The 20478-nt window shown below is 46.3% G+C and overlaps 1 protein-coding gene across 1 annotated transcript; it reads right to left on the bottom strand.

The window, feature by feature from the left end:
- Positions 1-3335: 3335 nt before the first annotated feature.
- UBE2Q1 (ubiquitin conjugating enzyme E2 Q1) lies at positions 3336-14290 on the bottom strand. Its single transcript, XM_020991648.2, has 13 exons — positions 13849-14290; positions 11512-11616; positions 11046-11150; positions 10569-10619; positions 9130-9270; positions 8799-8883; positions 8438-8498; positions 8090-8180; positions 7834-7892; positions 7697-7745; positions 7293-7388; positions 4252-4318; positions 3336-3835 (listed from the first exon to the last, which is right to left on the bottom strand). Exons 1-13 carry the CDS (start codon positions 14212-14214, stop codon positions 3804-3806), a joined length of 1308 nt encoding a protein of 435 aa, XP_020847307.1. The 5' UTR covers positions 14215-14290; the 3' UTR covers positions 3336-3803.
- Between the last annotated feature and the right edge of the window lie 6188 nt (positions 14291-20478).

Consider the following 20478-nt stretch of genomic DNA (forward strand, 5'->3'; position numbering starts at 1 on the left):
TGAAGACTTCATGAGCAAGTCTAAAGGCAAAGTTAGAAGTGGTCCAAGGGAAAAGTTCTAAAGAATTCAACAATCTCTTTGACAAAGCAACATACAGTAGATTCTGAAAGGAGTCTTATCACCCCTGCAATGGTTTCCTAGAGACAGAAGATCTAGGGTTCTCCAACCCAGGTAGCATCCCAGGAATTGCTGAGTAAAGGTCTGATGGAGCTAGTTTCCAAACAGAGCACTAAATGATTGATAAAATGTTCCACCTGGAAGTAAACATGCATCAAAGTGATTCAGCATGTTTTCATGTGCATTTTGAAAAATAGTTACTGAACTGAAAACAGTAACTGACCCATCAACCAAGTTTGACGTTATTACGTGGTTATATGTAGTGTTTGTTCTCCCGTAGTCAGGAAGGAAATAAGGAAGGTACAATCTCATTCTTTTTTGGTCATTACAATTAGACAACATTTAGTTTTAATTTTGTTCTTTCCATTTATGTTATTGATCATTTGTATGTTTTTCTGGTTCTGCTGGCTTCATTTTGCATTGGTTCATACAAATCTTACCACACTTCTCTGTGCTCACATTGTTTTTTTAACTGTTCATTCGTTTCAATTTTGTCCAACTCTTCATGACCCCTTTTGGGGTTTTCTTGGCAAAGGTGGTAGAGTGGTTTGCCATTTCCTTCTCTTGATCATTTTATAGATAAGGAAACGGGCAAACAGGCAAACTTGCCCATGGTCACACAGCTAGTGTCTGAGGCCAGATTTGAAGTCAGGTCTTCCTGACTCCAGGCGCACCACTCTATCCATTGCACCACCTAGAGGCTCATTTGTTTCTTATAGGACAGTAATATTCCATTATAGCCACGTACCACAAATGATTTTAGCTATTCCTCAATCTTTACTACTCTAAAAAGAGTTAGTAAAAGATGGGGAAGTCATTTTAGCAAAAATAAATACCTTTCTGCCCAACATCTTAAGTTAGGTGCCTATATAAGACCTTTCCATACAGCCCCTCAAACATTTGACTAGTCTCATCTTTCAATCAATCAAACATTTAAGCACTTTTTGTGTGTCTGGCATTGTGTTGAGCTAAGTATATGGGAAAAGGTAAAGCACACTGTGCTCTCAAAGAGCTTATGTTCTGGTTGGGGGAAGATGTGTACATATATAACTAAATGCAGAATTAATTACAAAGTAAATACAAAGTAGGTAGTCAGGGAATTAGAAAAGTCATGTAGTTTTGATTTATAAGATTTTCACTTAGTAGTAGTGATTTGGAACATTCAGTAGTTACTAATAGTTGCAGTTTTTGTGAGAATGGTTTGACCTCCTTTGACAACTTATCTACTGGGGAATGGCTTTTTTGGCATTACATACTTGTGTTAGTTCCCTCTATAACTTGGCCATCAGACCCTTATCAGATGTGGATTCTAACAGAGGTAGTAGTAGACAGGAGTAGTTGTTTTGGTCACAAGGATGGCGAATGGAACCACAGTGGAAGAGAGCTGACCTTTCTAGCAGTAATAGTACTGATTGAGTATGGTTGTCTGAGAAAGGTAGTAAGCCAGAAAAGACTGGATCTGTAGATGAGGGCAGCAATAGCAAGATGGCTAGAGTGATGTTGACAGTTAAGATAAAAGGAGGTCTGTTCAGGCTGGGCTGGACAACTAAGATGTCCCTTTCATTGCTGTACCACTTGAAGGTGATAGTTACCTGCCCCCAATCGGTTCTGTTTCCCTACAGTAAAGTAAAGCTTATATATGAACTTACCTCTTTAATATTTAAATAACTTTATTAGAGCCAAACTATTTAAATAACTTTTATTTCCATTTCATCCTTTGGTAGATGAGAAAAATACATTACAAAAAACATTATGCAGAGAACAGCGCATGGAGTACACTCTACTAAAACACAATCTATACTCCAGCCAGGGCTGGTAACAGACATTAGGAGAGGAAGCAACAGAGGCCTTGAAAGCCAGATTTCTCCTCCTCAGAATGAGATTTCCCCTATGTCCCCTGTTCCACAAAACTCATTTTATTCTGGAATACCCAACAAGGTGAAGGTGGGGTTAGAGCAGCATTGAGTGTGGCTGGTGAACCCTTTCTATTCACCTGGAGCAAAAACTTTCTTTCCCTCAATGGAATAGAAAGAAAACAAACAAACGAACATCCCAAATGTAGTTAACAGTCTGGACACTACATCCCTCCCCCAACCACTTTTCTCCAAAGCCTACATGGGAGGAGTCAAGGACCCCTTCCTTCTGCCACCAGATGACTTGAGTCCTAAGTTGCCTGAGGCCAGGAGCCTCACTCAGGCATCCCTAGCCTGGTTCTGTTGCTTCCTTCAATAACCTGCCTATAGGCACAGGCTTATAGCAGGAGTGGCTACCTTGGCCCCTAAGCTGCCTTGCTGACAAGGAGATACCAGAAGGAGGCTGGTAGCACCTAAACTGGGAAGCCCAGAAATCTGAGGCTACCATTAGCATGTGGAGTGTTTATTCAGCACATCCAGATTCTACTAGGAATCATCCCTCCTGACACCAGAGCCCTGGTTCTCAAATCCTGAGGACGCTGGACCCCCATTGTCCAGGCTACCTCCTTTTTAATCAGCTCCAATTCTGGACAGTCCTATGAGATATTCTGCTGAGAAACCAACCAAACTACTCCTTCTATAGCATTCCTTCACAAACCAAAGCCAGGTCTTTTTCCAACTGACCTAATGGTAGCCAAGAGTAACAGGAAGGTGGGGACCAGAGGGGTTGTTGAATGTTGCTATCCGGATGCTCTGATCTAGGAGATATTTTCAGGACACTAGCAGAGGGAGGGACATCAATAACTACGTAATAGCTGTAGCAGAGCCCACGAGACCAGAAGAGACAAATATACACTTGGATGACAACGGCCTCTACCTTGTTCTACTCTTCTATTTGCCCCTTTACACAACTCTATGAAGCAGCCTCCATGCTTCCTTTTCCAGGAATTTGAAAATATTCCAACTAAAGGGAAAAAAAGAAAATCCTAATAGCACTGAAGGTGCCACTGAGTGTATTTCAGCAGGTCAAAAGTGGCTAGGTGGCTCTTTCTTCCAAGGGAAAAAAAAGATAAAAGATTAAAAATCTGTTTGCTTTAAAAGCCTTTTGGAGACATCATGGCCAAAGGATGGACCCAGGGTAAGCTTCAAATCTCCCTCCCCCCCTTGCCAGGGGCATGTGGCCTCCACCTTCTATACCAAAACTCAAGGTGAACACCACGTGTCCCACATTCCACCCCCCACCACATAGTTCAGGGGATGGCATGTGGGAATAAAAATAACAATGAAAGAGTCAAGACCAGCATCTTCAAATTAACAAACTGTAATTGTTTTCCCAAAGATACATTTTTTTTCCATACACATCCATCATACACTGTAACCAAAAAAAGCAGTGTACATGAAATAAGAGAAAATAAATTAAAAATCCATAGCATAGGTAAGGAGGCTGCTCTAGTCTGGAGCACAGCTGAGTTTCCAGCAATATAAGAAGGCTCAAAAGTTTCTTTTATAAGAATGCCTGCTAGCAAGGGTTCCAGCAAGGTGGTGGTTGGTTTGTAAGTCAGTCTTGAATATCTGAAACAGTTCTGTGTTTTGTTTTGTTTTTTCCTTAGCGTTTAGAATAGCCATCATTGTCCTGCAATAGGCAGAGCTATCACGTCCAGGAAAAGAGTGAGTGAGGGAGGGAACCACAGAGGCAGCGTAAGATCCAAATACAGCATTCAAAGGTAATTGGTCCAGTGGTGCCTGGGGAGGGAGGAGGAAGAAACTCCGGGGTTAGCCGTCTTCTTTGGGGGGTGTGTACCAGCCTGTAAGCAAAGCATACTGTCAGCAGTAGTGTCCCCAAAGGCTAGCCCCACCTCTTCAATCTTGGCACCCCTCCTAAGGGAAGGTTTGATCCCTGGAAGGATGTCCCTATAGTGAAGAGATGGGAGATCACAGAATGCAAATCTGGATGATTTCTTCCCTGGACATCATAAAAAAGGAGAATGACATGGCTTCTTATCTGAGATGGCTGAAGGAGAGACCAGATGTGTTCCTTCAGATTGTGACAAGGAAAAGGGACGTGAGGGGGATGGGGAGAAGTTATAAAGACAGACTATTTCCTGCCCCTCCCCTTCTGAAAGCAGTCATGTGGATTGGGGAAGGCCCTATATGGCATACCCTTCCCAAGGTTGAGCATGTGGGTTGTTAGCCTTTCTCTACCTGACCCTCTTAATCTTACCATTTTTTTCATGGATCTGCACCAGGGACTTGTAGGACTGCTGTGCTCTTGTCAGACTGTATTGAGACTGGAGAATATTCAAAAGATGAGCAGTCAGTTAATAAGATGAGGACGAAATTTGTTGCCTTGTTCTCCCCTCTCAATTCTATGTTCAATTCACTTATTAAGCTTATACACTGTGCAAAGACAAGTCCTTGCCCTCAAACAGCCTTCTATTCTACTAGGGAGCTACAATTATTGACACAAGTAAGCACATTCAAGAATGTCTGAGGAGGGGAGAGCGATAATAACAAAGGAAAGAGGGCAATTTGGGAGGGCTCTAATCGAGGGCTGACCCCTGAGTTAAAGCAAAAGAAACATAAGGCATCTAAGCTTCAGACTTCATAGGTCCATAGAGTTCTGAGTTGGAAGAGAAGTAATGTAAAAGAAGACAAATGGGTTAAAGCTGGAGTAGGATTGTGGGGAAGCTTAAGGGTCAAGAGGAGCTTGTACTGCATCTCAGAGGCAACTGAGTACACCAACCCTAAAGCTCCTGAACAAGGAGAATGACATACTCACTCACATCTGTGCCTTGGAAAGACTATTTTCATAGCTCACAGAATGGAGAAGCTAGAATTGGGCGGACCAATTAGGAGGCTACTATAGAAGCTAAGGCAAGAGATGGTGGTGGTCTGAACTAGAGTACTGGCTGGCAAAGGATGCAAGAGACACCGTGGAGGCAGAATGGGCCAAATGTGGCAGGTGAAGATGAGCTTAGGAGGACTCTTAGGTTACAAAGTGAAGAGACTGGAAGGATGATGGATAATTGTATGGAAGTTTGGAGAAGGAACAGATTTGGATGGAGAGAGGGTGAAGGAGACAGCAGTTTAGTTTTAGACATGTTGAGTTTGAGATGCCAACAGGCTACCCAGGTGGAAACATTTGGCAGGCAAATGGCAGTGAAGGACTAACATTCTGGGGAGAAATCAAGGCTGATGACAAAGATGCTTGGAGTTACCTGCAGAGAGGTGAGAAGAGAGCTCCAAACAAGCCTGGGGGCATAGTCACCCTTAGGGGATGAGGCATGGTGACTGGCAGAAGCCTAGGCAGTACAGGGCAGTGAAAAGAGAACCAGAGGGGTACCTAGGTGGTATAGTGGATAGAGCATCAGCCACAGAGTCAGGAGGACTTGAGTTCAAATCTGGCCTCAGACACGTAACAACACGCACTAGCTGTGTGACTCTCGGCAAGTCACTTAACCCCAATTGCCTCACACACACAAAAAAAAGAGCACCAGTCTTGGAGTCAGAGGACCTGTGTTTCAGTCCTGGTTCAGCTTCTCCCCGTGTGACCAAAATCCAAGGTCAAGTGACTTGCCCAGGGTCACAAAGCTAGTAAGTGTCAAGTGTTTGGTCTGAGACCACATTTGAACTCAGGTCCTCCTGACTCCAGAGCCAATGCTCTATTCACTGTGCCAGCCAGCTGCCCCTTTTCCTATGTGACCTTGGGCAAACCACTCTCTGGGCCTCGGTCTGTCATTTGGAAAGTGAGGCCATTAGACGAGATGACCTCTAATACTCCTGGTTGTAAATCCATAAACACATATAGGATAATGAGAGTGAGAACAGTCAAAACTGCAGAGGTCAGAGAGGATGAAGACTAAGGAAATAGTATCTTACATTATATGCTGTTTTAGGCTTTGCAAAGTGTTAAAAATACATTATCTCATCTGATCTTGAGAAAGGCCAGTGGGTTCAAGACTACAGAGATCATTATTAATCTTTGAAAGAATAGTCTGTAGTCTAGTGAGGTTGGAAGACAGATTACAAGAGGTGGAAAAGTAAGTGTGTGGAAAGGATTTAGAAGCCAAGAGGCAGGAACCTTTTTTGAGGGGTTTGGCAGTGAAAAGGAAGAGATAAGGGTTTGTGGGAATGGAAGGGTTGAGAATCTGTTTTAAGACCTGAGGTCTGAGATTGAAGTATGCTTATAGGCAGTGGGGAAGAAACTAGTTACTAGGGAGAAAATGAAAATGAAGAGAAGTGATGATCAATGGGGCAAGCTCCTGGAAGAGAGAGGAGGCAGCAGGATCAAGAATGTAAGTAGAAGGATTATTCTTAGCAAAAAGAAGGGTGTTTTTTTTTTGGTGAGACAATTTGGGTTAAGTGACTTGCCCAGGGTCACACAGCTAGTAAGGGTCAAGTGTCTCAGACCAGATATGAACTCAGGTCCTCCTGACTGCAAGGCTGGACCTCTATCCGCTGTCACCTAACTGCCCCAAGAAGGGCCTTTTTTAACAGACTGGGAACAAAAGAGGTAAGGATGAATGAAGACACTGAGTAATTCTGAGGGAATGAAAAGCTAAAGGAGATCATGAAAGAGGGCCTTGACTTTCTTAGTAAAGGAAGAACAGAAGTCACCTGCTGAGAAACTGGGATTTGGGGTGGTAGCAGTGGCTTGAGAGGAAGTAAGATTTGAAACTACCACTGTAGGAATGTAAAAGTTACTTTGAGAAGAATTAAAAGATTTCTGTGCAGCAGTGAGAGCCCTATTGAGATTGGATTTAGTAGCAGACCCAGGATGCATGACAGTATGACTTGTTCCAGCAGCTCTAAGGACAAGAGTTTCAGGAATACAAATGCAGAAGGCTATTGTCTGCTTATCTGGCTCCTAGCTCCTTATCCTACCCAATAACCCAAAGTATAAAGCAAACAAGCCATCAACATGCAATTACACTTGCTATGTGCCAGGTGCTACACTAAACAGAAGCAGCAGGGATAGATGGCTATGCGGTTGGCCATAAGACACTATACTCTCCTTTCTACATTCTTTAACAGTATTCAACCTCTTTTTCCTTTTCAATTCCTAAGGCCACCACTTTGGCTCCCCAGTGTGGATATCTCAGGGCTCCCCTTTCCCTCCCAACTAATACGAGGGACAATGATGGCTTCTACCCTCCTTGGGTCTAAAGAGAGGACCAGTGGAGGTATTCTGTTGGCTGGCACCACCCTTTCTCTGCCTGCCTCCCCAACACCCCTCTACCCCTACCCCTACCCTGTCCTTACTTTGTTGGCTCCAAACTGTACTCGTGCTTTCCCTTTCACCAGGGTGGCACTGATCTGCATGATCACGGACTCTATGGAGTAGGCACTGCTCCAGCCCTGTGAAAAGGACAGGGAAGGGGAGGGGGAAATGATACATCAGGTCAAGACATGGATTCCTCCCAGTCTTGGGGATAATAAGACATCACAAGGGAGTTCCCCAGGTAAGTGAGGGCTGTGCCAATGGTTCTAGGATGGCATCCTATACTTCACCCACAATACAGGCATCCTCAAGCCATCTAGGAAGGGTGGGCACAGGGTGCTATCTTTGCCATCTATGACAGTGATAAACTTGTAAAAACCCCACCTGGGGACGTATTTGGGGAAATCCCCGGCCCAATACAGCTGAGACAAGGCAACAAGCTCACCTGTTTGGTGAGAAGTTCCATGCAGATGGCACCTCCACCCAGAACATACCTGGAGAGGAAAGACTGGTCAGCTGTGCATGGCACAGGCTCTATCCCCACCTTTCCACAGGGCATCCCTTGTTTTTCCATCTACTCACCCTCCTGAGAGGACTGGAGAGACAACCCTGACAAATGGCGGGTCAAAGGGAAAGTTGTCCTAAGAGGAAGAGAAACCCAAGTCAGGATAGCATGAGTAGTTAATCTATCAATTAACAAGCATCCACTAAGTGGCTACTGTGTGCCAGACACTGTCACCCCAGACCACCCCACCTCCCCTCCCCACAGAGAATACAGGGCAGATAAGCAGAGATATAGGCCAGGAAAATGGGGGATGTGAAATGAGAACAGCCTTACTTTAAAAGAAAAGTTGAGGAGAATGAAGTCAGCCCCTTCTTTCTCTTTGAGGATCTGGAGATCGTTGTGCAAAGCGCTGTCCTGGTCAACCCTACAAAGGAGTAACAGGCTTTTGCTTGATCCCCAAGAGCTTCAGAAGGCCTCCACCCCACCCCCATGCCCAATCTAGGGCTCAAGCTAGCAATCAAGTCAATTCCAGGCCACAGATAACTTTGCTCCCTGTCCTGGCCTCCCCTCTCCCTAAGCCCCTGGGCTCTGCTGATGACATTTAAGTAAGGCTGCTCTGGAGGCTTCTACTAATAGCCACTCCCCTGCTCCCCAGCCCCCAACCCCAAGCTTTTCACTTACTTAAGGAGTTTGACGTTCCAATCGTACAGGCTATCATTTACTAGTTCAACTGCATAGTTTCCTGGGGGTTGGGGGTAGGGGAGAAGAAGAAGAAATGAGTATTACTAGGACAACAGAAAGGAGGACCCTTCCCCTCCTCGGGCTAGAAGACCAAAGCAAAGTGCTAAGGGCTCAGCACTGGTCTAACATCCTCACTCACTTCTAGGGGCCCTACCTTCAGGCCCTAAGCTTCACAGAAGCCTAGGTTCCCATTGAGTAGCTTCAGGACCCCCGCACCCCAGCACTAAAGCCCCTGCTTTCCCGCCCCGTCTTCCTCAATAACCAATGTTCCAAAGTAGCCCCTCTTCAAAGCTGGACTTACCGCCTTTGAAACTTTGTGATCTGTAAATATCCCTGAGCTCCTTCATCAGCCGGTCAGTGGCCTGCACCGAGCCAGACACTGCGCCCTGCAGGGGAGGTGACAATAGGAACCTCCCACCATTACAGGACTTGGGGGATACATCTTGGACTTTAGAGGGTACCTGGCAATTGCCTAAGGATGTAAGTGCTAATTCTTTCCTCCTACATTTCGAGAGTCAATATCCCATTCTAGGCCTTGTAAGCCTGGCACGGCCATGATGACAATATCAGTGGGAGAAACCCACCCTGATCCAGGACCCCTGCTCACCCCCCCACCCCCAGGGGACACGTACATTTAAGTAATCTTGCCTCTGGTTCTTTTTAATTTTCTCTAATATGGCCAAGTTCTCCTTCCCAATGCCATCATCCTCAGACTTTTTCCCCTCAGCTGGCTCTTCTTCTTTCATTTCATAGTGATCTAGGTCCTCTGTATCCTTGAGAAACAAAACAAACAAAAAAATTTTTCTGGTGGGGAGAAGGGAGTAGTCAACCATCTCCCCAGCCCTGTATATGGTGAAGATGTGAGTTAGGCAACCAATAGCCCACAGACTAAACTCCATGTTCAAGTCATCTAATCACCCTGACTCTTTACCATCCTAAAGGGGATATATCTATCTTATCATCAAGTTCATATAAAGCATAGCTGACCTGAAAAAATTGTTACAAAAGCCAGAGACTAATTTCCCTAATTGATCTTTCTCTTTCCTCTATGAGCACCAAACAAGCAGGGATTTGGATTCCCTGCCATTACCCATCTGTATGGTTTTGTCTTCCCCAAGACTGACATACAAGCTAAACATTTTACTTGGTAAACTCTTACCAGGCTGGTGGGTGGGCTGGGGGAAAAGGGAACAGGCTTCAGATCCTCCCATTCTCCCCATTCCACCCAGCAGACTCCATAACAACGTAATCATTTGGTTTGGTTCCAACCTGTGCTTTCATCAGCCAGTGCGATGTAGCACACAGAGGTTCAAATCCCACTTCTGACACATACTGGCCACATGACCATGGGCAAGTCATTTAATCTTGGTGCACCAGAAAACTTAGTATAAAGACCAGAAGTTAACACAATTGCCCATTTGAATCACAGGTCTGGAGCAAAACACAATGACAATGACTGACATTTATATGGTGCTTTAAGATTCTCAAAGAGCTACACAAGCACTATCTCATATAATCCTCACAGCCATCAATCAAAGTGACTGACCCTATCACCCAAGAGGAGTAGGCAGAGGCCATCTCATGCCTTGTTTATTCTTGCATTTTTAGCACTTAACATAGTACCTTGTATAGAATAGGCATTTAATAAAAAAGTTTGAGATGAATCTTGAGTTACTAACCTACCTAATACTTAGAGACTCAAGGTATTGTAATTGGGGAAGGGCAGAGAGACTAGGACATGAATCTACCCCTGAGAAGCAGTTAGTGACTCCCTCTTCCCTTAAGTCCAGTCTGACTTTCCCCTATATTGACCTGATATTCCAGCCAAGGACCATTTGCCCTCATTAACCTCGTCCAACTCCAATCACACCAATACTCAGGTACTCAGCTGGAACTAGATTTACATTGGATGATGTGTGTTTCTTGAGAGTCTTCAATGAATGACCCTACCTTTTTTCCTTTGGTGTCCTCTCTACAGGATTCTATAAACAGGAATGTCCCATACAGATGACCTTTAACTTACCAAAATTACTGTTACCCCCCACCCTCCTAACCCAGTTCTGTCACCTACCTCAGGCATCTCTTCATCTTCATCTTCAGAAGAAACATCTTCTTGTGTGCACTACAGTGCATAGGGAAAAGATGGAGGTCAGAGCCGGTATTTCAAGAGTAGAAGGACTGGGTTCCCTAAACACATCCTCTCCTCTGACTACTCTGGGTATTCAGGGCTGGCAGTCTAAAACTGCCAGCCTAGACATTCACTCAGTCTACAGTGTGTTGGAACAACTAATTTACCAGCCTGTTCATTACTCCTGACCATCTCTTTACCATTCATGGAGCAAGGAACTACACCATTTACTTTGGTGATGCTACACCTGTGATCCTGCAGAAGTTTCGGTCTCTAGCCTCCCCTAACCCTAGGAAACCCCCACGTGGAGGGCATCCCTAGATAAGTGAGCCACACCCTTATCTGTCTTAGACAGGGTTATGACTGAGATGGGAATAGGACAGATTTGCCAGAGGGAAAAAAGCCCCCTTAGTTACTCACCTGTTCTGCTGGCAGGGGCTGGTCCAGCATCTCAACATCTGGATGCTGAGGGAGGTTGTACAGTTTGCACAAGTCAGAGATGATCCTCTTCAGATGCTGCAACAGCTGGGGATAGTAGACCACAGTGACATAAGATACTCTTGCCTCTCCCCAATCTGGCCAGGTGCAGTGGGAGAAACCAAGGGCTCAGACCCAAGATGAAGGTTGAGTAGTATCCATTTCTCCAAGGGACATGGACCCTGGGTCATATTGGAAACCTGGCCATGGGAGTGATTCTGTTAGAAAGCCCCATCCTGGGGCTGATGACATATTCTCCCTCTAGCTAGGGGAAGGTGGCTTCCCTACTGAGTCTTCTTCAGGCCGATTATTTTACAGTGTCATCTAAATTTAGGACAATTCCCACCCTTCATCTGTCTCGACTTCAGGTTCTCTTCTTGGCTCAGGCCCAAGTCCCTGCCCTCCTCACCAGAGTATTCCCTTTCTTTATGTCCACAAGTCTCTCCAGAACGGCAGCCAAGTTAGGGTCATCAGACTCCACAGACCAAATTGGGGGCACCGCAGGATAAGATTCCTAAGGGGAGAGGACAGGGAGGTCAAAAATGGAAACTTCAGATTCTGCCTGCCCACCCATTCCCAGGTGCTAGTTTGCCCTTCCCCCCCTCCCTCTGTGTCTCTCACAAATGCCTGGCTCAGCAGATCATTGTCCAACCAGGCGGATTTGGGAGGGTCCTTCTCTGAATGGAAGCTTGAAGACCAGAGCCCCTTTTCCTCTATCCCAGGTCACTGAAAAATTATGGAAGGGGACCACAACTACTTCCAGTGAGACGTCAGAAACTGTTCTATTCCCCACCCAGAGGTCTAGGCTAAGGGAATTCCCCTATGTTTATAGAACAAGATTCCAGTCCCCTTTCCTCCCAAAACAATGGAACCCAGAGTTATGGAAGGACCACAAATACAATCAGAACAGCTTACTTTAGTTTTAGGAGGGGGAAGTCTCGCAACAAATAAGGTTTTTTATCTGGGGCCAAATTACTCTTCCCAGCATTCAGCCAAAGGCTTGATAAAATAAAGCAGTAGTGTAAGGGAACCCCTCTTTCCAACACTGACTGAAGATGTTGTCCCCCAGTGACCAGTTTTGCCCATCTTTTCTCTGGTAACCCTGTTAACCTGCCACCCTCACAGTCTAAGCGTGGGATGGAGGCAAGAGGTCACAACTGATTTAGGAGAAGCGAACCTACGCTGCCGACATTCCCAGCATTCCTAAACCACAACAGTGGATGCAGACAGTCCAAGTTCCCCCTATTTCCCAGAGAGGGGCTGGTTGAGAATCCAGACTCTTTTCTCCCTTATCCCATGGAAAGGGGGGGACTATCTGGGGCTCTCTGGAGCTAACCTACTGCCTCAGATACAAGCAGGACAGACAGCATATAACTGAACAGAAAAAAGAAGCATGGGGAGGGCAACTCTATATCTGAGAAATCTGGAGTTTAATCTAGAAATAGCCAATTAGGCAACACAATACCTAGTAAATCATGCACTTTTGATGGGATTCCTATCCTTTACCTAGCTCAAATGCCTCAATTTTGGAGAAAGACTGTCAGAGAGATACTAACATCACATCTCACTAAACCACTTTTTTCTCCTTACCCCAATTTTCTGTGAAGAAGGGGTGTGTGTGAAGGGAAAGTCAGAAGACAGGAAAACGGGAATCCCTTTTGTCCAAACAGAGCCTTTCCTCCCAGAACTTTGGCCTAGCAGGTAAAATGTGCTTTGGGAGCTGGCTGGGGACAATGTACAAGCTGATCTGAAGTTGGATCTCATCCCCTTGATGCTCCCAAACAAAACTACCTGCTCACTCAAGGCTGTACCCACCAGCATCCAGCCTGAATTAGGAAAGCTTTCACCTCCCTGGCCTGTGAAGGGGGCAAAACACCAAGGGTGGGGCAAGAAGTAGGCCACTGGGAGAGAAGAACAAGTTCGTTTGGGGTGGCAGAGTTAACTATGAGATTTCTATAACCAGGCTGAATTACTAAGATGGATGTAACAATACAGTAGTAGATAAGACAGGATGACTGGGGTGGAATAGGGAAGTTCATCATCAAAAGAGGTAGAAAATGCAACTGCACCCTGATATCCTTGGGAAATAAAGGAAGCTTCAAATCTCCCTCTAACAGGGCAGGAAGAGATTAACTAGAGGTTGTACCAGAAAAGGGTGTTGGGGGGTGGGTGGGGTGTTGGAAAGCTCAGTGAACTGAGGGTCTCTGAAAGCCCTGGCTTGGAAGAAGTCAAGAGTCCAAAGAGATGCTGCTATCCGAGGGTTCTGTGCTCAACTTTAAAGTGCTACAAAAAAGTCTGTTATTGTTATTATCATCATCATTATCATCATTACTGACTCCTCACAGCACCAAAGCCTAGATTCCCGAAGGAGCTGCTGAGAAGGTGAGAGGGGAGTGTCTCAGAAGCGTGCAAGAAGTGCCTCGGGTATTTGGGGGGAAACTGAGGAAGGGATAGTTCCAGAAACTGGGAGGGGGGAGTCTTCTTGCAGTGTTTCTCAAGGGGTCTAGCTTCTTAGGAGGCGGCCCCAGGTGGTGGAGGAGACAGTGGGGTCGGACTTTGGGGAGGACTAAGGAGAGCACCACGCAGGATTCCCGGGTGGCAAACTGAGTGGGCTGTGACAAGGAGCAGGGAGACCCCACGTGGGGGCGCCCCACCGGTGGGGGCGGCTCTGTGGCCTGGCGGGGGCCCAGAGAACGAGGACTCCGGGAAGGGGGAGGGGCCGGGCCTGCCCCACGGGGGTCCTCACCGTGATGTTGCAGTGTATGCGGACGGGCTCCCCGGGCGCGGGGCCCCGCGGGGGGAGGTGCGGCCCGGGCGCCGCCCCCGCCGCCCCGGCCCCGGCCCCGGCCCCGGCCAGCAGGAACTCGCAGCTCAGCTCGTCCAGGCAGGCGCTGGCAATGCGGAAGCGCTCGTGGCCGCGATGGAAGATGGACTCGAGCAGCTTCAGCTCCCGCCTCAGGCAGGGCCCCGGGCCCGGGCCCCCTCCCGGGCCGCCCCCGGCCCCCGGCGCCGCCCCCTGTCCCTGCCCCAGAGCCAGCCCCTGCCCCAGCGCCCCCAGCTGCTGCCCCGGCCCCGGCTGCTGCTGCTGCCCCTGCGGCTGCGGCTGCTGCATCCTCCGCTCCGCTCCGGGGCCGGCGGGCCGGGCGCCTCCGGCCTCCGCTCCGGGCTCCGGGCTCCGCCGCCGCCGCCGCCGCCGCCGCCGCCGCGGTCCGCACTTCCTGATCCCCCCTTCGCCAAGATGGCGCCGCCGCCACCTCCGGGACAGACCCCCCCACCCCCCCTCTCCCGCCGCCGGAAGCCGCGCGCCCCGCCTCCTCTGCTACTTCTCTCCGCCCCCCGTTCGGCTCACCCCCGTCACGTGACCATGCACGTCCACCCGACCCCCCTCACGTGACTCCGTCGCAGCAGCTACCTCCGCCTCCTTTTCCTCCTGGATCCCCTTTCCTGCCACCCCACCCCCGCATGAGACCAGACGGGGCTTTTTCGGGGCCACGCATTCTGTCCAGATCCGCGAGCTCCCCTGTCACGTGACCTATCCGCCGCGTGCTGCCCGGGGGCGGTGTGCGCGAGCCTCTCTTGCCCCCGCTCCCCTTCCCCCACCTTCAACCTGCCTTGTCCTTCCCTTGCCCCGCAGCGACTCGATTGCCGGGCTGGGCGCTGTCTGGGGCTGTAGTCGTGGCCTGCGACTCTTTACTTTGCATGGCCCCAACCCCCTCCCCGTTCTTCTCCCCATCCCCTCCCCCTGCCCTTCTGGTGGCAACCATTTGGATCTCGACCTCTGCATCGGACTTACCCTCCTCCCTCTCCCCACCAGGCCTTAGAACACCCCCCACCCAACCTTCTGCTTCCACTTCCCATTCCTCAATTCTATTCCCTATGGAGTTTATTTTTGAAGGGACTGGGGAGGGGAGACGGGGTAGGAACTTTGCTTTTTTATGGCTCCCGAAGGCCAGGGGTTGCTGACCTTCTCCAACCCAGCGTGTGCAAGAAGGTGGAAGGCATCAGAGCCGAGAATCACCCACCCACATCACATCCCCTGACCTGAGGTCAGGTGGGAAACGCCATCTGGTCCTCAAGAAGCATACTAGTCCTCTAGAAGGGCTGCGATTAGGTGGCAGCATCGCTGGCCATTCACTAGGTGTCGCCATTGCGAAAGACAAAGCTCGTGGCTGGGCCGCGGTGAAACGACAGCTGGTGGCCCGGGAGCAGCAGGGGAAAGACCGTTCGGATCGGTGGAATAAGCTTAGCGATTGTCCTAGGGCTTCTGCTCTGGGGGCCCTAGACTGGGCCCTGCCACATTGCACAGTACCTAGCACATAGTAATCAGTGCTTGCCGAATGAAGGTATACACCGGAACTAAATCCCAGCCCCCCACCCATCCTTTCCTACAGGACTGCCTATTAAATTAAATTCGACAAACACTAATTAAGATCCTACTGTGTGCCAGGCACAGTTCTTGGTGCTGGTGATACAAAGACACAAATGGGAAAAAATGCCTGCCCTCAAGGAGCTTAAATTTCACTGTAGGTAAACAATACATACACATATATAACAGCAAAATTATTCGAAGTAAATACAAAGAAATGAGGGGAGGAATAGCATTAACAATTTAGTACTTCTTCATGCTAGCATGGCGCAGGGGACAGTGATTTGGAATGGGAGTGAGATGGGGAGGGGAGGTGGGAGAAAGATTAAATTCTTGTCAATTGAAGAAAAAAACCATTAAAGAAAAAAATACCATCGGACTGGGTGTGAGGAAACGGGACTTAGTCCTGGGTCTACGACTATTTTCCTGTGTGACTGACTTAAGTCACTTCAGGTCTCAATTTCCTCATCTATAAAATGAGGTGATTTACTAGAAACTGTGAAATTAAACATTAAGCACCTACTGTGCATAGGGTGCTCCCTGCAAAGATGAAAAAGTGCCAGCCCTCTAGAAACTTACAATCTGCTAAGGAGGTGAGACTTGATAGTGTCATATAAGGAGAAAAAAAAACTGGAAAGACATAGGAGAAGAGGAGTGAAAGAATACAGGTACAAGAAACAAAAAGGTAAACAGTTCACATTTTGACTCATAAATTAAACTGTTGCAAGTAAGATAACATTTAAAAGTTTGCAAAACCTTTCTTGTGCAGTGTCTAATCTTCACAACAATCCTGTAATTAGGTATTGTTATAACTCCAAATTTACAGGGGAGAAAAAATGAAGCTTAGAGATTTACCTAGAGTTATGTAACTTTTCAGTTGGCAGAGACAGGGACTCTTAGGGGCTTCTAGGTGGCACAGTGAGGGGCAGCGAGGTGGCGCAGTGAATAGAGCTCTGGCCTTGGAGTCAGAAGGACCTGAGTTGAAATCCAGCCTCAGACACTTAACACTTACTAGCTGTGTGACTTTGGGCAAGTCACTTAACCCCAATTGCCTCACCAAAAAGCAAAAAAAAAAAAAAATTGGGACTCTTGGAATTCAGGTGCAGCATTCTTTATATCACATCAAGCCACACTACAGCTGCCTCTATTTGGTCATTTTGATTTCAGGGACTACTTTCACTTTCAGCTAACTCTCTTTTCCATCTCTGTGCTCAGAATGCTCATGCCTCTGAATCATTATCCTTGTGCACTTGAAGAGAACAGGAAAGAGCAGAGATCTGGGAGATGGGGAGGAGGGATTTGTTGAAGGAAAGGTCTCACTTCCTCTCATGACAAAACTGAGAAATGAGATCTAGAAAGAAAAGGCAAACAATCTGGGATAACTTTGTCCTGGAGAAGAGAAAGTTGAGAGATACCTGGAATAACTACCATCAAAGGGCTTGAGTCAGCACCCATCTGCAAGTTACTCAGGACCAGGTATTCCCATGGTATTGTTAAGGCCCACTTCCCAATTTGGGGATTCAATTTAAGTTAGACACATTTTTGACTCACTTATGCCAGGACTTTCCTGTCTTCTTTCTTCTCTTGACCGGCCACCTTGCCTTCCTCCCTCTTCCAATCAGGTTTCCTCTCTTTCCCCCAGCCTCCTGCTCTATTTATGTTGCCTTCCTCCACGAGAACGTAAGTTTGTTGAGGGTAGGGACCCTTTTGTTTGCCTTTGTTCATATCCCTAGTAAGTACCATACAGTAGGCACTCAATAAATGTTCTTTCATCTATCTTCTGTCATCTATCTATGAACCCATAAATGACAAACAAAACTTTGAACAATGACCTTAAATAAACAAATGCCTCCTTATTTACCCAAAACAAATGAAAGTAGCATCTCATGATTTTTAGTAAAAAGAGTTCATTACATAAGGAATATAATTGTTTTAGGATCTCATGACTCCAGGTCATAAGAAGATAAGTTTAAGGGAATGAGTACGTTTAGCTTGGGGAAATGATGAGAGGTTAGGGTAGGGGAAGCATTATGATTTTCTTAATATTTGAAAAGCTGTCATGTGGAAGAGAGGTTAGGCTTGTTCTAGCCAGATGACAGGCCTAGGAGTAATAAGTACAAGTCACAGGGACTCATATTTCTGCAGTATGTGAGGAAAATCTTAGCAATTAAAGCTGGTGCCAAAGTAAAATGTGCTGCTCCAGGATGTCATCAGTTCCATATCACCAGAGGTTTTCAAGTAGAGGTTGGATTACCATTTGTTAGGATGGTGTAGAGGGGATTCCTGTTTATATTTACAGATTGAACAAAATGACCTCTGGAATCCCTTTCAACTCTCAGATTATATAGTTCTGTGATTCCAATCAGGAACTTCATTCTTTCTGCTGTAACAAACTTGAGGTAAGTTATATGGAAGTGTTCTGAAGAGTGTATAATACTATATAAATATCTATTCCCTCTTTGTCTCAAAAGACAGTAGATTACCATCCTTTGTTTCTTCATCCATTTGAAGACTTTTACTCAGTCTTGTTTCCATGGATTACCCCAGCATTCCTTTCTCCAGGCTGGACACTACAGATTTCCACTTTGTCTTAAAGCTGTTAATTCTTCAGCCTTTTTCATGGCTAAGTTCTCTAAGATATACACATCTGCACAGGAATATTAGCCTGTGCAGACATGTCTAGACATACATACACTTTTGTATATACTGGGACCCTGCCTTTGTATTCTGGAACCCATGCTATCACTGTATTCCTCTCCCCCACAATTGCTACAACACTTAGGTTCTTCCTATCACATCCAACTCCAGGGATTTGAGGACATTTCCAAATGTTGTTAATCAAACCAAAGAATTAAAATGAGATTGGCCAAAGATCATTGGAGGGGCACATAATAGGTATGAGCAGTCTTCAACACATTACAAATAAAGGAGTGTGTTCAGTGGAAAGGACACTAGATTTGGAGTTAGTGGAATCACTGTATATCCCAGTTCTACTAAGTACTACATGTATGACATTTGGCTAAGACACTTAATCTTATCTGTAAAATTAGGGCGTTGAAGTAAATTACCTCTAAAGTTCCTTCTAGCTCTATGATTCTAAACTAATTGTCAAGGAGAAGTGGCATTAAGGATGTTATCAAAAAAATTCATGAGTAGAAAAAGGTGTAGTCATATGGCAAGAGTAAGGGATAACATTGACAGCTCTATCAGTATCTCTGTAATGTAAAAAAAAAAAATCGAAATGGGCTCTTCAGCACAGTTGTGGACCCCTTGTGAGAGACACAGAAAAGAGTAGCACAGAATGGGCAAGTGTGGTGTATGATTTGCATCGTTGTAGAAGATGACTATATTCTTGAGATCAAGATCCATTTGAGTATTTTAAAATTTAATTCAATCATGGAGGAGAAAAAAACTGCCCATACTTAAGTGTTCAGCTTTTAGGTTTAGCCTTCTCATACCCTACTCCAACCCCTCCTTGCAATCATAGCCTCACTCTGTGGCCCTTAAGAATATACACAGAGAAAAATTTTTAAAAAAGAATATATACAGAATTCTGGGACATTTTCAAGACCTCTTCCCACCTTGCCTCAAAGTTTGATTCTTCCCTTCTTCACCAGCTCTGTTTTTATGCCTGGCAGTCTTGTAGATCCTATCAGGGTCTGGGTGAGTGGATCAGGCTACAGCTTCCCTGATGACCTTTCTTTGGCTAATGAATGTCAAGTAGTGTAGTTCTGAGGTGGGGAACCTTCATCCTCGAGGGTACGTGTGGCCTTCTAGGTCCTGGGGTGCTGCTTTTGACTGAGTCCAAGTTTGCAGAACAAAAATTTATTAAGGGGATTTGTTCTCTGAAGTTTGGATTCCATCAAAAGGCTGCTCTTGAGGACCTACAGGGCCACATATGGCCTTGAGGATGCAGGTTCCCCACCCCTGGTATAGTTCATTCCCCTCTGGTCAGAGGAAGAAGAAAGATATCTCCTAGTCATTTCTTTCTCCAGTCTAGTCTTCACCTGGAAGAAGTCAGATGTGGAGAGGAGAAAATGGCTGCTCATCCTGGCATAGGAAAAGTAAGATTCAAATCTTAGCTCTTCCCTTACTGTTTGAACTTGAGCAAATTCGCTTCTGTGAACTTTAGTTTTTTCACCTGTAAAATGAGCATAAAATGCATGCTTCATAGACTCATTGTGAGGTTCAATTGAGATAAAGTACTTAGTAAGCTTTACAGCTATACAAATATAAGAGATGGAAGTAATGATAATTATTCTTATTATCCTGCTCCCTCTTCACTGAACCTACCCATACTGCAGCTGCCTCAGCTCCTACATCTCCCTGAAGGCCCCAGTTAAGACCTAATCTCCTTCCCCAAGTTCCTTAGGTGCATTAGAAATGCTAAACCAGTGGAAATATGAATCTTAGTTCCCAGTCCTAAGATGGCAAATCAATCTATTTTTTCTAACTTTTGATTTTATCTTCATGATCTAACTTGATTTTCCTTCTTCACAGTGTTACAGCTAGGAAACAACCAGGTCAAGGACCTGGTTCTGAAGCAGGAGATGAAGGAGTAGGTCATAGTTGAAGACCAGAAGGACAAACTCCATTTCCTTCCCTTTCTCCTTCCTATTAAAAGCAAAGTGGGACAATGCTGGGGTTGGGGTGGAAGATAGGTGTTAGGATAAGAAGACTCCCAGTATTATTCTATACTTTTCACTGGTGACTCATAAGCCCTCGATGGTTGTGAGAAGCACTGTCCCCTCCTTCGTTAAGTGAAAGTAAGAATCACTTTCTTTCTGGTCCCCTCCAGCCAAGGAGCCCCACACAGCAGGACTGGTTTTGGTGAAGGTTTCCATACCTTCCCTTTTTTCATTTGTCTCCCTCTCCCTGTTTTTCACCTCTCTCCCTTTGCTCATTCCCCTAATTTAACCACTATCACCACATTTTTGAAAACCATGTCTGACCTACTTGGATTCGCTAGCACTGCTTCCTGCCCTCCCCCCCCGCTCCCTCCCCCTCCCA

The sequence above is a fragment of the Phascolarctos cinereus genome, unplaced genomic scaffold (assembly GCF_003287225.1).
Source record: "Phascolarctos cinereus isolate Bilbo 61053 unplaced genomic scaffold, phaCin_HiC Scaffold_5;HRSCAF=322, whole genome shotgun sequence".
NCBI classification, from domain to species: Eukaryota; Metazoa; Chordata; class Mammalia; order Diprotodontia; family Phascolarctidae; genus Phascolarctos; species Phascolarctos cinereus.

Excerpts from the sequence above, each read along its gene's own strand:
- UBE2Q1 (XM_020991648.2), bottom strand. The coding sequence starts at position 14,214 with ATGCAGCAGCCGCAGCCGCAGGGGCAGCAGCAGCAGCCGGGGCCGGGG. Across the intron at positions 8,499-8,798 it reads ATCACAAAGTTTCAAAGGCG|GAAACTATGCAGTTGAACTA; the intron begins GTAAGTCCAGCT and ends CCCAACCCCCAG. Across the intron at positions 3,836-4,251 it reads GCAGATCCATGAAAAAAATG|GCTGGTACACACCCCCCAAA; the intron begins GTAAGATTAAGA and ends CTTTGCTTACAG.